The sequence below is a fragment of the Pagrus pagrus genome (genome assembly GCF_965226575.1).
Source record: "Pagrus pagrus genome assembly, chromosome: 13".
Classification (NCBI taxonomy): Eukaryota; Metazoa; Chordata; class Actinopteri; order Spariformes; family Sparidae; genus Pagrus; species Pagrus pagrus.
Window position 1 is genome coordinate 29897198 of NC_140197.1, and position 20346 is coordinate 29917543.

General features: G+C 40.5%; 2 protein-coding genes across 3 annotated transcripts; both read left to right on the forward strand.

Annotated features, from left to right (window-relative positions):
• Positions 1-2579: 2579 nt before the first annotated feature.
• On the forward strand, positions 2580-5222 carry mpv17l (MPV17 mitochondrial membrane protein like; the record flags this gene model as incomplete). The annotated part of the gene is made up of 4 exons (XM_084371983.1): positions 2580-2886; positions 3343-3413; positions 4652-4681; positions 5007-5222. 4 exons carry the CDS (start codon positions 2580-2582, stop codon positions 5220-5222), a joined length of 624 nt encoding a protein of 207 aa, XP_084228109.1.
• Positions 5223-9531: 4309 nt separating this feature from the next.
• On the forward strand, positions 9532-20271 carry LOC311268364 (nuclear distribution protein nudE homolog 1-like). Of its 2 annotated transcripts, XR_014623967.1 has the most exons (10): positions 9532-9755; positions 10712-10849; positions 11737-11890; positions 14178-14326; positions 14493-14629; positions 15067-15345; positions 15700-15785; positions 16204-16349; positions 16519-17891; positions 17923-20271. XR_014623967.1 is itself a non-coding variant. In XM_084371980.1 (9 exons), the coding sequence occupies exons 2-9, from the start codon at positions 10764-10766 to the stop codon at positions 16565-16567; spliced, it is 1086 nt and encodes a 361-aa protein (XP_084228106.1). In that variant the 5' UTR covers positions 9532-9755; positions 10712-10763; the 3' UTR covers positions 16568-20271. The 2 variants fall into 2 exon arrangements, 1 of the variants encoding a protein (XP_084228106.1); XM_084371980.1 differs by having other exon boundaries at positions 16519-20271.
• Positions 20272-20346: the final 75 nt, after the last annotated feature.

The following is a 20346-nucleotide window of genomic DNA, read 5'->3' on the forward strand; positions in this document are numbered from 1 at the left end:
CTATACATACATATTATATTATATTATATTATATTATATTATATTATATTATATTATATTACATTATATTATATTATATTATGTTATATTATATTGTATTATATTATATTATAATACATAACAACCCCAGCGCCCTGGAAACCACACTGAAGCAGTTATACACTGTAAATTATTGTCAGTTATCAGGCCTACCTGTTTAAATATTTAAATATTATTCACTATTATCTACACTGCAGTTACTGTGAATGTATGGAAGCCCATCTCTGCCAGTTAAAGAACATTATCTCATAACATCTTCTTTTTAATCCCATATTTTTGACTTTTTCTCTCAGAATCATAACTTTTTAAAGCTGTAATTGTGACGGCTTAGAGTTTCTATCTCATAGTTTCGACTGTTTATTTCATAATTATGACTTTTTATCTCATAATTATGACATTTTTCTCATATTATCTACTTTTTATCTCCTGATTATGACTTTTTATCTCATAATATGACCTTTTATCTTATAATATCTACTTTTTAACTCATAATTGTGAGTTTTTAATCTCATGGTTTTGACTGTTTATTTCATAATTTAGACTTTTTAACTCATAATTTACACTTTTTATCTCATGATTATCACTTACCATGGGAATTCACTCCATGGGATTTTTTTTCATCAAGATTAGTTTTCTGTTTAATTTTTTCCTTCACTGGCGGAGATGGGCTCGTTTGATGTGGCCACATATCTTTACATATTTGTATTTCTAGTAGTAATTCTCTTTCTGTACAGGTTATATATAGTTGTCATATAGGCCAATCATAGTTTCATGCACATACTATTCAATTTTCTATATTTTTATTTTGACATACTCATTTCTTATGATCTATTCTCTATTTTATATCATGTGTATAATTTCTCTATACTGTGACATTTCTAAGGAGTAACTGAAACGTGACCCATTTCCTTCTGTGATCATTGAAGTATCTGTGAGTCAGATTCTGGGTGAATGTGGAGTGACGTGGCTCTCTAGTGGTCGTGATGGATACAACATGTGTGCAGGCTGGCTGCTGCTCTGTGCCGCAGGACTGAAGAAACTGATCTTATTATAAGCAGCTCTGTCTGTTGGTTGGCATTCAGGGGCTCTTATTTTGGAAAACAAGGAAACACACTGACTCCTCTGAAGGCTTCATGGCACCTCCCAGATCCTTAAAGATCCACGTTTGATGGATCAGAAACATGTTTTCTAATAAATATCCTTTATATTCACACTGAATGCAGCTTGTTGCAGTTTTATTTCTGTTTCTGTTATCTCATAAAAATTACTTTTTATCTCATAATTATTACTTTTCAGTCTGACAATTCTGAAATGTATCTCGTAATATCTGGTTTAAATCTCATAATTAGGATTTTTTTATATCTCATAAATATTACTTCTCATAAATTTGACTTTCTATCCCATAATTATGAGTTTTTATCTCCTAATTCTGACTTTATATCTGATAATATTGGCTTTGTAGTTCATAAATATTCCTTTTAAATCTCATATCCACTTTTTATCTCATCATTATGACTTTTTAATCACATTGACATTTATCTCGTAATTACGAACTGTATCTCATAATATCCAGGTTAAATCTCATAATTAGTATTTTTACTTATAAATATTACTGATCTTATTAATCCCATAATTTTGACTTTTTATCTCATAATTATCAGTCACCATGGGAATTTTAAAAAAATCTTAATTTAGTCAGAAGTGGGTTTCCATATGGGGCACATATCTGTATATTTCTATTTCCTCAACTCTACAGTCCTCAACCTGTATCATCAGACGCTTTCCAACAACTTGAACTCAGATGCTTCAGTTTCCACACGTCTGTTAATGACCTTCCTTCCACTGTGTGTTAGTTGTGTTGTTGCACCAGGAGAGATGAGAGAGCAGTGCGCTGATCTAACAGCGCCTGGACTGGCTGAACGCGCGTCGGGACAGAGAGCTGCTGCTGTGGATGTCGGTGACGCAGTTAGACAGGAGATCCACGTCTGGACAGCCTGCGACAATCCCCACTCAGATTAGCGCTTGACCCGCAGGATTTGTTGGAGAGGCACCTGATTCACCGGGAGCGACAGGCACAGTCAGAGCAGACAGAATGATCTAGATGTATATTTATATTCCACTGGAGCCGTTTCAAGAAGCTTCTCCGTCTCTAGTATTGTTTATAATGTTTGGACGCATTTTACGCACGCTTAACTCCAGGACGCGCGCGGCCCTCTCCAAAGAGCAAAGTGGAGCCATGGCAGGTTTTACGCACAGCGCGAAAATGCCGGTAGGAGTGTGTGAGAAACTTTTTGCTGGACTCTTTATTTCTCATTAGTCCGCTGAGATCTGATAATGTGTGATACTCCTGCTGCCGGTGGAAACGTCTAATCCCTCCCCGATTACCGCGCACAAATGGATTGCGTCCTGCCGGCCAGCCGACTGACATCAGGGCCCAGACGAATTGATTTAACCGCTATGTTTGCGCTGTGACTGCTGAATTGAAGCCAGTCCAGCGTCACTTTGTAAGCGGGACCCCAGCTTCCTCCCCTGGTGCCAAAATGAGGAGAGCTGTGCTGAAAGAAGCCGCCAAACGCTTCCCCTGGCTGGCCAATGTCACTCTGTACGGGTGCTTATTCGCCGGCGGTGACCTTGTCCATCAGCTCATCGCTCAGAAGGAGCGCATTGACTGGAGACACACTCGCAACGTGGCCATCGTGGCAATCAGCTTCCATGGAAACTTTAATTACTTTTGGCTGCGAGCCCTGGAGAGGCGATTCCCCGGAAAGTCCGCCGGGATGGTTTTCCGCAAACTGCTGCTGGACCAAAGCTTTGCGTCGCCTTTGGCCACCAGTGTCTTCTACACGGGTAAGATGGTTTCAGCTCAGCAAATCCACATTTAATGCAAAGACACGGAGGCACACATTGGTCTCAGTTTGGGTAGAGATGCTGTGTGAATATCATCTGATGCCTAAAACATCCAAATATTTACATCTTAATCAACTTTTTTTTTCCTTGTCACCAAACCATCAGAGCAGGAAAACAGATCCAAATATCTCTAATCGGTTAGAAATCAGTAGAATGATCAGAATCTTTGTACCTTTGAACGAATTATTACATTCTGTAGCCGTGTCGACCTACAGTCATTAAAAAAACAACAGTGAGCTAATGACTGTAATGAGCTAATGAACTTAATGATCTCTATTAAGGTCGTCTCTCAGTCAAACACCATGTGTACCAAGCTGGAGAGTCATTACACGCGTTTTAAGATTGTGCGTAATCGCGCACTCCAAACTCTGCGTAAACGTCTCATCTGTCCTGCAGGGGTGAGCTACTTGGAGGGGAAGGAGGATATCTTTGAAGACTGGAGGGAGAAGTTCTTCAACACCTGGAAGGTAAGAAAGGAAGGCAGCATGTAGCGGAGGAAAGTCACCTTCCCTTCACACACTGACTGCTGCGAGCTCACAGCCAGATTAACCCAGATTGTCTCACTTGCTGCTTTTGCGCAGTGGGCGCTCCGCCCGGGCCGGGGAGCAGACCGGGTAATTCAATCATGTCAGTGCGTTTCAGGACGTTCAGGAGCTGAAGTCCTGCCAAATGGAAATCACAGTGTCATGCTGCTGTGTATCGCTTCATGATCCTGGTAAACATGTGCAGACATGTGTGTCCAGAAATCTGAGTTTCCTTGGATTTGTAAAAAGTTCCAGAGGAGTTATCACAGTTTGTTTTTGTTTTCAAGTTACATTTTTCACAGTGGTCCAAGTACATTTACTCAATTACTGAGGCTACTTCAACAATGCATCATATTTTATAAAGTCATCATAGGTTTAGTATATAAAATGTTAAACTGGTGACACTTTAAGAGCTGATTAAACTTTAACTAATTGTTATTTCAGCGTTAACAAATAATAATTTCCTTTATAAACCAATTACTAGTTGCAACTGATCTTTATAAACTTTTTATGAAGCAAACTACATACTACATTTATATTTATATTTATCCGGTTTACCTCAGAAATGTTTTGAAAGCTGGACTCTTGCTAGTAATGTGCATTAACCTGTGGTTTTAAGTAGAATCTGAATAATTCTTTAACCTGCAGATCATTTTATTAATTTCTTACAGCCTTCATACAGAAGTCTGCACTTTTCTGTCTTAGGTTGTGAAACTCTTTGCTCCTTTCTGAAGGAGGAAAAGTTTTTTTCTTTCTTTTGTTTAAAGACTTGAAGAGAACCCACCTCTCCATCCCCTGATAGCAGACAGAGTGCAGACGAGTTGTTGAGTTGAATATGTTAGTTTTAAGGATCAGTGAGTCAGCACTGATCCTTTATCAGACTGAGGTCTGTGAAAGTTGAGCCATGGCTCTGAGGAAATTGACCTGCACTGACGCATCAGGCTCAGCTACTACAGTTACATAATTTAAGGTAAAGTTTAAATCACTCATTCTCAGGGGAAATGTCACATTTCAACAACTGCCAGTTTAGTATTTTTAGAGGAAAAAGGATCCCAAGCTCAAAGTATCCAATCAAAACTCAGTATCGTCACTGCATGTATAAAGTTAAGCTTGGATGGGTGTAGAATGTGCAGGTCCTTTATGTCGTCAAACAACTCATCACGTCCTGTTTTCACTTTCAGACTGGACTCATGTACTGGCCATTCATGCAGGTAAACATGAAAACTGTTTATTGTTTTGTGCACATTTGTATCTGGCAGACATTAGTTAGAAGAGCTTAACTGACTCTCTGACTGAAAAAATCAGGCAACTGGAAGGATCAGAGAGTAAAACTGTCCCCTGAAACCAAAAGACAGAGTTACATTTATCAAATCAAATCTGATGAAAACTTCATTATTGGTGTAGTATTGAAAAATGACGATTATATGCATGAGTCAGTCGCTCAGGTGCATGCTCAGGGATTACCCTTCATGCCTCATTAGTCGACTTTAACTCTCATCCTGTTTTCTGCCCTCTCATCTCGCCGCCTCTTCACAGTTTCTGAACTTTGTCTTGATGCCGCTCTACATGAGAACGGCCTTCATGGGCTGCTGCGCCTTCCTCTGGGCCACCTTCCTGTGCTTCTCACGGCAGAGCGGTGATGGCACGGCCGGCGTGGCTCTGGCCTTCGTCATGGACCCTCGTAAGACCCTGGAGGAGATGCGCCAGGCCCGACTGGCCCGAAAGAAGCAAAAGATCCAGAGGGAAAACTAAAGACAGCATGAGGAGGAGGAGGTGGAGGAGGATGCTGCCTCTCTTTCAGGCCTTTGAGCTTCAGTCACAGGACAGAGTGGTTCCTACTTTTTGCTAACCAGCACCCACAAACTGAGAGACCACAGAGAGCCGAGGAGCCGAGGAGGAAAAAGAGAAAGAAGCTCATCATCACAGTCGTCATGATATCTGAAGGTTGCAGTTTGAAGTTGAAGTCTCCAATGTGTTGACATTTTTCTTTTCTCTAAATATTATCATCATATTTGAACATTTGGGTGTTAATTGTATATTAGTGGAGGGTTCAATCATCAAAATTCCTTCTCAAAAGTTGTTGAGACGTTTTGCTTCAGATCACAAACAGAGCAACACTAAAATGGTTCAAGTGGAACAGATTCATATGTATCAATCTGAGGTCTGAGTGCTTCATCTTGTTTACAGCTGATGAACAAATGATGCTCTCGCCTCCAAACTACAAAGGTTTCCAGTGAAACGAGATGATGTGATGTTGGATCGATGTGAGCCTGCAGGGCAGTGAAGATCAGATCTGAGGGCTCGATATTTTCTGCTTTACACTCGTTGTGCCTTCTCTTGGTGACTGACTGTCCTGACCACACAGGTCGGAGAGCTTGCAGTGTTTGGCTGAGTGGTGACAGTCATTCATATTAATCAATACAATAATGTATGTACAGTATATATTTTTGTGTGTGTACAGTTTTAAATTGAGTTTTTGTGTTTATTTTGGGATGCACTGATTCCAGATTCACTCCTCCACCACCATGCTGATGGAAAGTCAGGTGAAGTCTCGTAGTCCACAAAACATTTCTGGAGGTTCACAGTAAAATAGCGTTGCAGCGTTCTGCTAAACAACTGAAGTAGCTGGAGACTTGTTTTAAAATGTAAAAAAAACCCAACAGAAATACTCCCAAACTCAATTAAAACTTTGCAGAATTAGCTGTTAGCACTTCCTGTTTGCAGTGTACCTTTGGATGTTCAGACAACTGTCACTGGATTACTTTGATACTGAGAAAACTTAAAAACATGATGTTTCTAAGGCAAGTTCTGCACATGTAAGAAGCGTCTTCTTTGAGGATTTCTAAGTGGATTTATGGAGTCATTGTTTCCTCCCCGCCATGCTGATGGAAAATCAGGTGAAGTTTTGTCGTCCACAACACATTTCAGGAGCTTCACTGCAAAACAGAGTTGCAGCATTCTGCTCCATGAGGCTCATCTGGCGAAATCAAAATCCCCAGAAACCCCTGGGATCCCAAATTGATGAAATCTGCACTGCAGCTGCACACTCCATCTGAAGTGGGTGAGTTTGAACGTACAGCAAGGGTGTAAATAACATCTTTTCCAATTAATTTGGGATCTCGGGCTTCAGTTGGATTATGCCTGATCAGCTGTAAGGAGCCATTTTACGTTTTTTTTTGGTTGTTTTTAAATCAAGTCTGATTGTGTCAAGGAATGTTTTGTGGACTCCGTCAGCATGGAGGTGAGGAGACAATTAATGAAATTTAACTTTTTTGGGTGAACTGTTCCTTTAAGTGTCCAAAATCAAAATGTTTCATTACTTGGGGGGCATCAGCATCTTCCCGATGAGAGAAAGGGTCAGGAAGTCATCAGAGCATTTAATTTTTAAGCTCCGAGCCGACTGGGGCCTACATGACATAAATCTGTACGAACTGATAATGGCAGATCATTTCCTAAAACAGGTGGTCACACAAACATGACCCTAACAGGGAAATAATCCATTTGCTGGGGACTACTTTCAGTGGCGGATTAATTAATGATACCAATATATATGATACTCTAAGATCAACAGTTCCAGTCAAAGGGCTCCTTATGAGTTATTACCACATGTATCAGTGCATCCCTCTCATGTTGTGTCTCCTAGTCTGACCTGTGACGCTGCAGTATCTCAACCCTGTCCTCTTACTTGAAACATCACATAGGTTGCCATCAGCCCAGATACCTTATCACGTAACACGTCACCTACCCAAAACCACACCCATGAATCACTCTCCTTTAGACTTTTATCTATTAGGATTTGAAAGATTTGAGACTTTTATTATTATTCATCCAAAAAGACGACTAAAACAGCTGAAGATTTTCAGTGCAATTATTGTACCAGGCGTGATATTGTCAGTTACAATGAGGTGGAGCAAATTTATACGGACTTTAAGAGGTTTGGACACAGCCCTTCTGTAGATAAGCTTTAAGTGAAACAACATAGACATTCTGTTTTTCCATGTACGAAACAAAAATAAAACTTCAAAGGATGTTCAGTATTGTTCAGAACTCTGTGTGAAAGTCTTTATATTGATGTTTTGGTGACAAACACTAAAAAAATCAACTGTTTTGCTGCACTGATATTTTCAGAAACAAGCTGCTTATAACTTGTTTTTTAATAACATCCTGACATTTTAGTCTCTATATTTAACACCAAATTTCCTGACGGTCACGCACACATGTTTGTAATCGGCTGTCGTTGTTGTAAAGACTCTCTGAAAACACGCAGCCCAGATATGAAGCAAGGACACGGAGGATTGGAGTGTATAACAGCTTTATGCTCTAGTGATGGTGCGTGTGGATTAACCAGGATCAGATAGGCCTGCTTAATCCCTCTGAAAAGGACGGCGTTGACCCAGTGTGACCTCTGACCCCCAGCAACAGGAAATGAAATTCCCCCAATCAGAGTCAAAGATGCTGTCAGGTGCTGCTCTCGGACATCTGTCTGCTACACATCATGTAAGTGGCCAGATGTAAAACAGGAAGTAATTATGAGGGGAAGCCGAGGATTTAAAATACAACACATCGACCCATATTCAGGTCTAATCACATCATAGAAATTTCAGAGAAGGAGAAATAAAAAGCAGGAAATAAATTATTGTTATGTGGAAGAATAATTAGGACATCACTTCTAAATACAACTGAAGTTTTGTTGGCGTGTCCGCTTGAAGGTTAAAGAAGGTACCTTTGGTTGTCTATGAACTAACTTAAATATAGTCTAAATGTTTGTTTTTACATAACAAGAGGAGGAGATACACAATGTGGATTAAATTCATTTAAGTTTGTGCACGGTTGTGAGTTATTTCTTGAAAGTAGAGCAGAAGATGACCACAGTGACGAACGAAACACAAACGGGAAGATATTTACGTCGCTATGATTTGTTTACATTCTTTTAAATTTGGACAAATCAATTAAAAGTCAGAAATAATAGCTCAGGCAATGCAACGTGTCCAGTTGGCAACTGCATTGCAATACTAACAAATTATTGCCTAGATAAACAAATTGGTGTTTAGTTTTTGAGTGCTTGATTTTCCCAGCTGTCCTGGAATGCAACACTGGAAGAAAATATATAATTCATTATTTTCAAAAATGGAAATTAAAATTGAAATCTTAAGAAACAAGCTGAACAAAAATACGATTATAAATGTATTTATTTACTCGTTGATTTAATTGTACATAAAAAAATATAATAGATCAGATCAGAAGAGCCAAAAAAACAGATAATAGCTTGTCAACTGGCCCTCCTAACGTGAAACATTCAGCATAAAGACAGACAAATAAAGTAGTACACAACAAATGTAAGATTACAAATTGTTTATAATGAAAATATAAGTAAAAAATATGATTAACTTTCTTAGATTTTTTACCAATCACCATCAGTGTTAAGAAACAATAAAATGGTTCATAAAACATTTATTAAGCAGTTGTAAATGTAGCCTACACAGTATTTATTAAGCATTTACAATTTATTATGAACATCAACTTTCCAATAAACAATTGCTAATAAATAGTTTATAAAGCATGTCATTGCTTGTTACCGTGAAATAACTATTAACCAACATTTAATTAACTATTCATTTGCATTTTTATTATATATAGTTGTTTATTTTAATTATATGACAGTGAAAGACCCAGAAAGGAATATGGAGGACATGACCTCAGTGTCCTCAATGGTAGCTACGGCCCTGCTCAAAAATGATAACTGTCTGTCACACGTTGTATTGAGCAGTGGCCAATTAAATCAGCTTTCAACTCAACATTTGGAAATAGGCTTTTATATATTGCAGAAATATCAAGATTGACCTTGGTATCTAATGTTGCGCTCATGTAAACTGGTATGTCGGACTGCACTTGAAGGCAGCACCGGCCTCCGCTAATCCATCAAAACGTCTAGACCCGTTTTACACTGACATCTCTCCTCTGATTGGACGATGATCCTAATCCCGCCTATCACAAATTGATTGACACACACTCAACCAATAGCAGGAGGATTCGACGCTGCCATCTAACTTGTGATTGGTGAGTGGGACTGGACAATATGAATGGCAACATGTATTGTTCGACGTCTTCCCAAGAAAGCAGCAACTTTGTGGTTTCCAACTCCGGAGACACTTCTTCCAGTTTCCTCTCAGCGGTTCTCCTTCAGACTTCACCGACACAGTCGCCGGTTGTTGTGCCGGCCCGTGAGGAGGATCTAGAGGAGGAATAAGAGAGCAACACTGCGTCGAAAGAAGCGAACTGTTGAGCGTAAGTTGTAGTTAGCTGTTGTGTTTATCTCAGCTGGGTTTTAAATGGTTAACGCTAAACTCCGTTAGCCCAACTAGCTAACTTATTTACATTTAGAGGACTAAGAGCATTCCTCTGACTTTCTTGTGTGTTGTAAGTTAAGTAGAAAGATATTAGTTTGAGCTCATCGTCTCAAAAGTTTATAAAAGCAGGTGTAACTAATGATAAAGAAAATAAGGGTATTGTAAATGACCCGTTATCTTTTAGGCAACGTTTGTTCGGGTTCCCGTTTTCTGCCACCAGACTCCTTATAAATTCAGTAACAAATTTATTTCAGCAGTGGCTTTATTCTCATTTTACTGAATTAAGCTTAAGTTAAAGGTGTTTTATGAACCGATAGGATCTAACCTTTAATTCGGCGTATATTCAGTAACATTATTCAAAGAAGTGTAACGTTACCATTGGTTGTTAAGTCTGATTTTCCCGTTATCCTTATGCCATTTCGGGTTCCCGTTTTCTGCGACCAGACTCTGTATAAATTTGGGGACTAATTTCTTTCAGCTGTGGCATGGGCCACTTTTAACGGAATTTAGCTAAAAGTGAGGGTGTTTTATGAATCGATAGAATCTAATCATTAATTCGGCATATATTCAGTAACATTATTCAGAGAAATGTAACGTTATTATTGGCAGAGAAGTCCGACTTTCCCGTTATCTTTCTTAACTAAGCACACCGTCAACACCATGGATGACGGTGACAGTCAAAGTCCATAAACTCTGGGACATAGTGCTTCATGATGGTTCACATGATTGCCGTATTTAAGCAAAAATCAAGATGAATCGTTTAAAATCATGTTTTATAATAATTTGAGATTTTCCATTAACCGGTGTGACGTTAATTACACATTTGCCCGATTTCTAAACGGAATTCCGGTCAGCCGGAACTTGTCTAATTGCCTTGTTTTAATTGAACCGCAGACCAGCAGTGGTGTGAGAGGAGAGCGAGCTCTCCATCCGGGCCGGGCTGGAGATGGGGGATCCGGAGCCTCCAGAGTTTGGGTCCCTGGAGGAAGAGCTGGAGTACTGGAAGGAGCAGGCTGCCAGGCACCAGCAGAGGTGTGAGCCCCATTCATGTTGTTTTTAACAGACCTGAATCCATTTACACTTCTGCTTACTGCAGCTCCTCAACTTAACAGATGTAAAAAGTGCTACACTGGTTCAGCTGGGTATATATAGTAAATCTGGGCCATGTATTTACACTTAATAATATGAGAACACATTTCTTGTTAGTTTTCCTGCACTGTTGACTTTTATTGGTTTTGAAGTATGATCCAAAGAGTTTTGCGACTTTTAGCTGACTTTATAAGTGACTATTTTGGAAAGCATGTAAGAAACAGGCCCTCCATGAACAAATTACAGAGTCCCAGATGTCCTGAAAGGTTTTTTGTTTCTTGTAACTTGTTATATAAGTTACGTAAGTTCATATTTTGTGCTGATTAGCTTGTGGCAGCAAGATTATAACTTGTGTGGACAACAGAATCTAATATGATCCTGCAGGACTTCTCGTGCTCCGCAATTAAATTCTGAAGAAATAATCGGTACCTTTTCATTTCTCTCGTTTTCAGTTTATAGAAATGGGAGTCTGGAGACACTCCTGCAACACAAATAACCGTGAACCTCAAGCTGTTTTCCTATTAAACACATTTCTGCGATGTTTAAACTTTTTGTTTAATGCATAATGCCCAGAGCTTCCTGTGGTTGGGTGGGAAATGATCAGGTTATGTTGTTTATCCAAACAAATTCAGAATTATTCTGCCCAGCCTTCCTCCTCGCCGCGGTCAGATTATTTTGCTCTAAACATGACTGTGAATGATGTGTTTTCACTCAATAAAACCAGTAAATCCAGAGCTAATAAACCAAATTGAATAATAGTTCAGATTTGCTGTGATAACGTGGAAAGTTAATAAAGACAAACTTCATATGCTGCGTTTGTTTGTGTGCAGTGCGGAGGAAGCCCAGGAGGAACTGCAGGAGTTCCAGCAGATGAGTCGGGACTATGAGGTGGAGCTGGAGACGGAGCTGAAACAGTGCGAGACGCGAAACCGAGAGCTGCTCGCAGCCAACAACCGCCTCAGGATGGAAGTGGAAAACTACAAGGTGCACACAACATTATCAGTTATCAGATGCTGGAATAAATATCCCAACTTTTCCGACTAACATCCTTTAAATGACAAGGAAAACAATTCAGATAGCTCCGTATAACAACTTTGTCTGGGTAAGAAGTAAAGCAGTTTTGCTCAGATGCAGCAGGACAGATGTACTCGTCTTGTAGTATTTCCTCCTAGCCCTCCCATCTCTAACAGAGTCACTGTCTCAACATGCTTTTATAACACTGAAACGCTGAAGCATAGAGATGCTGCATGAGGCAAGTCATTTTCATAACACTCAACCAACTGACCTGTTAAAGTGTATTTGACTGGGGATTTCCATATTCATCAGCTGATAGTAAGTGGAGTTTTATGGCCTGAACAGGCTTCACTGGTGCTTTTCTCTGAACACACACACACACACACACACACACAGACACACACTCTCACAGAGGACTGATTCAGCGCAGAGAAAGGCAGCTGATGACTCGGTCTGTGTCTGGAGGGGATAGTACTTTACATAAGACCAACTCAGTCGTGTCGCAGTTCATTCGCACCCTCTTCTCCCTTTTTTAAGAAATATATTTGGAGACGTCCTGCTGAGATGTTCAGAGGCAAAAAACAAAACAATGCATAAAGCACGTCCATTGTGAAGCCTTGTTTATGCTCTGCTCAGTGTCCGTGGTGCAAGGCTTCATGGGTGAGGTCATTGAAATGTGTGCGCTGTTTCCACAAGCGTCCATGACATGTGGCTGTGCAGCTTTTGTGACTAGGTGTTAAACGCTGAGCTTTCATTAATCATTTAGGAGAGAATAAGTCACGTAGCAAGACAATTAAGATTTTTTTTGTGGTAGTTTGTTGGTCGTCACATCAGATTCTGCTCTGATCCGGAGCTGTTTACCGACAGGAGGAGAGCTCAGACATTACTTTTTAACTTCTGGGATTAAAAAGTGGATTTATCTTCAGTCCTGTTTATCAACCTGACTGCAGCAGGGAGGGGAAATGTACTTTACTTCATGTTACAGAGAGGAGAGGGGGAAAGAAGAGAGAGAACCAGAGTCTCTGCTGAGGTATTACTTAAATTTAAACACACTAACGTTAGCTCATGGCTGATGTAGTTAAGTAGTCTGGCTGTAAGGCGGATAAACTTGAATGATCCTTGCTTTGCTGGTGGTTAATACGCCATTAAACAACCACCACAGCTGTTCACAGATGAGGTAACGTTATAAAGTTTTATTCACCTTAAATTAAGTTTTGTTCACCGAATTCCCTAACCAGGAAGTAACAGCGGTGACCTTATATAAACTCGTTTTCTCTGGTTTGTTTTTAGACACTTTTAAAAATTCCTACATATTATATCTCTAATATAAAGAGTGCTGTCACTACAAACAATGTGCAACAAGCCAGTATCAAACTTGACGTTTAAAGCAACATTAACCACAGTCAGTAATCAGACTGTTACAGTGGGAAGGAACCAACATTATGAAACAAGTTGAAGTCGACACTTTTAAGAGAAATTAGCACTGAAACCACTGAAACGTTCCCAAGATGTTAATACACATCACAAGGACCTAATCATAACAGACCACAGACAGAAAGAAAGAAAGAAAGTAGAGACTCTATTCGATCTTGGACGGTTGTGACTTCATCACGTTGACAAAATCTGTCCACAGTCAGACAGACGAGGTGGAAACACCAGCTACGCTTGAGTGGACGGGAACGTTTGGATGAAGGTTAAAATGATCCGCGACTTCAAAAACATTCAGGCCCGGGGTGATAAAGTGAAGTGGGGCACCAGTGGGCCCTCTCCTACTTCCTTCCTACGCTTCTAGCTCTGGCGCCTTTGAACTGTTCCTGTGTTGAGAAGTTAAAAAGGTTTCCAGAACAGTAAAACAAGCTTCATATCTCAGACAGCTCGTATGACCAGTATGCAGAGACTTCGTGGAATGTAGCTAAAGCATGCTGAAGCTTGAACGGTGTCATGTTGTCTGGTATCTGCTCTCTGCTCCTCACAAACCCTCCTGGAAGCTCAGTACAGAAAGATATTTACTGTGTTAGACAAGTAACGTGTAAAGTACTGATCCATGTGTTGATGTTGAGTATTCTGTTTGACGCTGCTGAGATAAACGTCCGTACATCACAGTTTGCTTTTCCTGGAAAAGAGTTTAAGGCTTTTAGACGAGTAAATGTTACCTTTCAATCGCTGAATATAGCTCATCACTCATATTCCCCTCTCTTTTTCCGTATCCTGTCTGTTGTTGCGTCCTCTCCTGGCCCTGCGGTCGTCCTCCTGCCAGGAGAAGTATGAGACGCAGCACTCTGAGGCCCACCGACAGATCTCCACCCTGGAGGGAGACCTGGCCGAGACCACGGCCGTCAGAGACCAGCTTCACAAATACATCAGAGAGCTGGAGCAGGCCAACGACGACCTGGAGAGGACCAAGAGGTCAGAGGACGCTCACACACGTGGCTTTAACAATCTGATTAAACCAATTTCAGCCGTAACTGTAAACCTAAGAAAAGAAAAGTGAGACAGGCCGGCTGCAGAAACGTAGGGAAACAATGGCTGCCTTCATCAGCAACACGACAGCTTCTCACTGTGTGTGTTTCAGGGCCACCATCATGTCACTGGAGGACTTTGAGCAGAGGATGAACCAGGTGATCGAGAGGAACGCCTTCCTGGAGAGCGAGCTGGACGAGAAGGAGAATCTGTTGGAGTCAGTCCAGAGGCTGAAGGACGAGGCCAGAGGTAGAGATGCGCTGATCTGCTGTCAGATGAATCTGGTTTTTACTGTCGTGGAGGTTTGAAATATCTGTGTGATGTGATTCAGCCAGCCGACAATTTTACATGATGTAAACACAAATTACATCCAGTGTCTTAGTGGAATCACCATTACCCAATCAAAAACTGTGACGATCAGTGTTTAAACCCGCTGAGACGAGCGTGACTTCACTTTGCTTTTCTGTTGTTATGTGAAAACAGTTTTAGTTGTAGCTTCCATTCTTTCTAAAAAGTTCCCAGACTGACTGAAACCAGCTAAACAGAAATTATACAAGCTAAAACCAAAACAGTGCATTAGCTTATGTTCCTCTGTGTGTGTGTGTGTGTGTGTGTGTGTGTGTGTGTGTGTGTGTGTGTGTGTGTGTCTCTGTGTGTGTCTCTGTGTGTGTGTGTGTGTGTGTCAGACCTGAGACAGGAGCTTGCGGTGCAGCAGAAACAGCAGGTCCAGGACAGGAAGCCGTCTCTCAGCAGTGCAGTCAAAGAGCCTTCCTCCTCCTCCTCCTCCTCCTCCACCTCCTCATCCATGGCTGGTCTGCCCACCCCGCCCCTCACCCCTCCAGACAAAAGAGCAGAGGACAAAACCACGTCGTCCTCCAACCAGCCCGCCCCGTCTGTCAGCACGCCGTCCAGACCTCCAGCCACCACAGAGTCCTTCAGCACCCCGCTGCCCTCCATCAGCAGAGGTCGGCCCATCAGTCTTCTTCTTCTTCTTTTTGTTCTTGTTCTTCTTCACCTTCTCCTTCTTCTTCTTCTTCTTCATTTTCTTTTTCGGTCTTTTTCTTTTTCTTTGTCTTTTTCCATTTTCTTCTTTATTCTTCATCTCCTCCTCCAAACTACAGGCTATCTTATCTTAAGACTGAAGTCACTGCTTAGGACAAAACAACATTTTGATAATCAGTTAATTGTTTATGTAAATCATCAAAACATTGTCTGGTTTCATCTGTTGCAGTGGGAGGATGGCAGGAAGTTTTCCTGTTTTTATCTTATTATTTATGACTTGATTTTCTCCACACTCATCAGCTGTTGTGTCCCTGCAGGTGAAAGCCTCTCGGGGACTCCTCTCACCATGTCGGCGAGAATCTCGGCTCTGAACATCGTTGGAGAGCTGCTGAGAAAAGTCGGGGTAAGAGCTTCGCTTGTGATTTGGAGCCAAAGGACCAAAGAGATGTTTAAAGAATCGGCCCTTTCTGTTTTCATCAACTGGTGACTTATCATGTGACGCTGCAGGGTGCCTCTGCTTCTCCTCTCAAATGCACATAAATACTTCTTTTTTCATGGTTTGTTATTAGTTTGGAAAAACGCTTTATTTGAACCGATATTTTTTAGGAATGTGCTTCAAATCGAATGTACTTGATGTTCAACATAATCTGGTGTTTCATCGACACAATCCCGGCATGTTAAGGCGAGGATAATGTCGAGGCAGCCGGCAGCGGGCATGGTTCTGGAAGTGATTTTGACGAGCTGTGAAAGGCAGACGAGCACACCGGTATGAAGCTGAATGTTTTTGGGAGAACTTGAACAGTTTTCCTCACTGTACGTAGAACCTGGAGTCGAAGCTGGCGTCGTGTCGGGAGTACGTCAACGAGCAGTCGCCGAACCGCAGAGGTCCGGCTGGAGGACAGGGGGCGGCGTCGGGCCAGAACAGCTCCTCAGAGACTCATCCTACCAACGGCCTCTACAATAAGGGGTGAGCTGCCAATCATCGAGTGTACTTCTTCTTGTCCGGGGAGAAAGGCTTTATTTATTTTAGATATGCTGATGAAATCTATACGTCTAATGGTTTTCTAAAGGTGTGTTTTTAAGTCCAGCAGTCGTTGAGGAAACGGATCCCTGAGTGTGTTTGTTGTGTTTCGCAGGCTGGTGAAGAGGTTAGACTTCGGAGCGGGACCCAAACTGCTGCTGTGAAAGTTTCAGACGTCGTCCACCTCGATCCTCCTGCAAGCTGCTCGATGCAGCCTGGATCCCCCGGACGTTTAATGGTACTGTGTGCTGCACATCATACGGACCTCTCACTGGGAGCTGCAGGGATATAACGGATGGATACTTTGTTACCGGCTCTCGGTTTGTTGGTCAGCGGGACTTTTTCTCGGCACTCGCACTTAGCTTGAACTAATTTACTGGACTCGTGCTGCCTGTCACCTCCTTCGTGTTTTGCTCTTTTTTTTTTGTTGTCTCTTTTTATTTGTGCACAAAGCTGCGTCGACACTGAACAAGAAGTGAACTTCAGAGACATCCGGATCACGTACAGAACCGAACGTCTGTGCTTCAGTTCAGTGGTCAAAACCTGTGCAATTAAACCAAAGTGAACATTTGCTTCATGTTCAGTTTGAACACCTTCAGAGTGCTGAACACTGGAAGAGCACTTTTATCTTCACCAGAGAGTTTTTGTCTTTGAATGCTACATTTAAGTGTTGAGGTTCAGTCCAGTCAGTTTCGTCTTTGTCTCATAAAACCACATCGTCAGTTGATGTTCTGCTTTTATACAGTGTGCCTCTGCAGGCGTATTTGTTGAATAACGCCTCGATTCAAACGGGCACGACTTTTGTTCCGTCCTCTATGTGGCTTTATTTCCCACCGGGAGCGTTTTGTCTGCATGATTTGGTATTTTTCCTTGATTTTTGTGCTTTTACCATGGTGTGTTTTGTGTTTTTTGTTTTTGTTTTTTGAAAGTTGACCCGATGCTGTTCTTGTGTCTGCCTTCCTGCCCGGCTCGATCTGCTCTGTTCAGAAAAGACTTGGGATGTATTTTAATAATAATAAAAATAATAATAACTTTAGTTTTACAGCACCTTTAAAAAACCAAGTTACATAGTGTTTTATAATAAAAACAGTAAGTACCATCAGTTAAGGAAAAGCTATATAAGAACTTCCTGTGGGTCACTTCTACGCGTCAAACTTTGTCTCGAATAGTTGCGTTCAGCACGAGCTGGTTGAATCGTGCCGTGTGTTTCAGTCCTGCTCCAACACACCTGACTCAAATCTGCTCTTCATCCTTTTACACTAAAGTTATCAATAATCTGATGGGATGAAATTTACGGATCACATTCATGAACTTTTAGATTTTAATACACGACCCTCAGGACGAACTTTACACTTGTAGATCTGTTTCGTTGAGGCTCCAAGAGGAGAAATCCATCAGTATGTTGTTCGTTCTGTCCAATACTTTGATATCTGATGTGATATAATCGGAGCCTGATAGTTTTAGTGTAGTTCGGGTCGAGTCGAGGAGGCACCCTTCAGTCCGTGGAGACGCTCGTTAGGATGAACGAACCCCTCTGCAGAGCTCTACTTCTGACTTCTCCAGGAGTGAAAAAAGGAAACGTCTTCTGTTCGTGAGGAGATATGAAAACTTCAGTGAAGGCTACTCGTGTTTTATGTTAAAAATTTAATAGTTTGACTTGTAGTGTTATATACTGTACCTCTACTGTAGACTCACTAACATAGGTTGAATCTGTAGGTCGTGGTTAGCCGCTCAGGGCGAGAGTGAAACGACAGCAGCGGACTGGACCTTTTTAATGTGAAGGTCAAAGGTCAGCAGACGTGGAAAAGTTTGGTGTTTTTTTTCTGCCTTATGACTCATTGAGTACTCACATGAGGCCTGTTCTGCTCTTTGTTACCTTCAGCGCTGCTTAAATGTTTCTGACAAAGCAATAAAACTTGAAATGTAAAAAATAAAAAAAAGTCTTGATTTTTATTTTTCTAGGAATTCAAAGAACTGAGCCGACACGTCTGGAAGGATTTAGAAGGAGTTTAATCGCACTTGATTGGTTCACAAAGCAGAAAGTCATCGTACAACTCTTCTTTCGTTACACTTGTATATTGTGTCTGTGAGGTTCATCACACGGTCTAATCTCAAGAATGAATATACAACAGCTGGGTTATAAATAAAGTTTTACATTCAGTTTCCAAATAAACAGATTCTCTCTGAGTTATTCTGAAAAGCCCTTTGAGGAAGTGCAGAGAAATGAAGCGATACGTCCAGTTTGTGCCTTTAGAGTCTTTTTTCCAAAAAATGAAACCAGTTTATTAAAACGTCTGAAGATATTTCCAGAATCCTAAAGTCTTTTTTTTAACAATTTGGATGAAAAATGAATCTGCTACATGATTTAAAAAAAAAAAGGTTTTCAATCAATTTTTCAAGCGTTCATTAATTGTAATATATTGATTATACATTTGTCCATCATTTATTTTCATTTAGTATTTTGCTTTTTCTTTTAGTTAAAGAAAAGAGGACAGACGACATTCACAGCAACCTGGTTAGAAAATGTCGCAACTTAAAAAATAATGTTATAGATCATTTAATAAAATACATATTTTTAATGCAAATAGTTAAAATTGTCTGGAAATAGCGTAAGAAAAGCTTCAGGTTTTATTTACTGAACTTCTTTGTCTTTTAAAAGATGACTGTAATTATTTTTTGGAAACTCTGACTCGGATGTGACGGCACAAACTGACGTTATATATCGGAATAATTTAAACTACCTGGAATATAAATAAATCTAAATATATTAAGTTCACATAAATTATATGTTATATTAATCCACAAACGTAGAAAGTAATGGCTACTTCTTCTTTCACAAAACCTCTTGAAAGATTTCAGATGAATCCTGATGCTGCGTTTTACTTTGCATTTATTTTATTGTGTAAACTTTATTATGGGAGTTAAAATCTGTTGCGTTCAAACCTCCTTTGTGCTCGTTGCATAATAATTATTTTCTTAAATAATGAAACGCATGCCCACTAAATAAAGTTGAATAATTTGGAGTCTAGTTGACGTCAGTAGGACTCAACAACAGCTTCTCTCGATAGAAGATTTAAAATAAAAATAAAATGGTGGATTAGACAGCAGAGCGTCCCGAGACAAGTAATTAAAAAGGCAGGTTGTTACTCTGATAAACCTACAATTTGTTAACGTCACCAACCGAGAAGACAGCGGATATTAAAAATCTGGAGGGACATGGCACCATATTTCAAGATAAAAACATATGTGATAACTTATTAGCCTCCATTTGACAGCTAACATTTGCATTCTTCTACTTCCTCGCTGACATTACTGTTCGATAGCGTAAATTAATTTATCGAAGCCTGAAGTTAAGGACGCTGGATGTAATCAATAACTAATGTCAGCTAGGAAGTGGACGAATGCCAGTGTTAGCTAACGTGTTATGAAATGTTGTTTTACTTTGAAATGCGGCGCCATGTCCCTCCACATTTTCACTATCCATCTTTCTGGAAGTGATCATTTGTCAGATTTCTCATGTTTATACTAAACTACAAAGTTTAAATCGATCAGAGTTGCTAAATTTGAACTCGACAACAAGACGGCCTCCTGAGCTGTGATTTCTTTTGTGTTATTTAATTAAATTGTATATGTTTTGAGAGGGCGAGATGCAAACACAGAGGGAGGACAGGAACAGAGACGTTTGGTTCATTAGCGACAGGTTTAACTGATGTTTCTGTTTTTAAGGAAACTGGATTGAAGCTGCTGATATTTCTTCTGGGAGCGTCGTTTGTGTAATTAATATTATAATTTGACCATAAATCAGTTTCTAGGATATCGTTAAAGAAATCTTTCAAATTAAAAGCCTAACAGGTTCTGCCCACTTTACTCTAATCACAGTCGTGTCTCTACTCGTCGGGGGTGTAGACCTCCCCGCGGGGCTCCAGAGGAGGAGAGTAGCCGC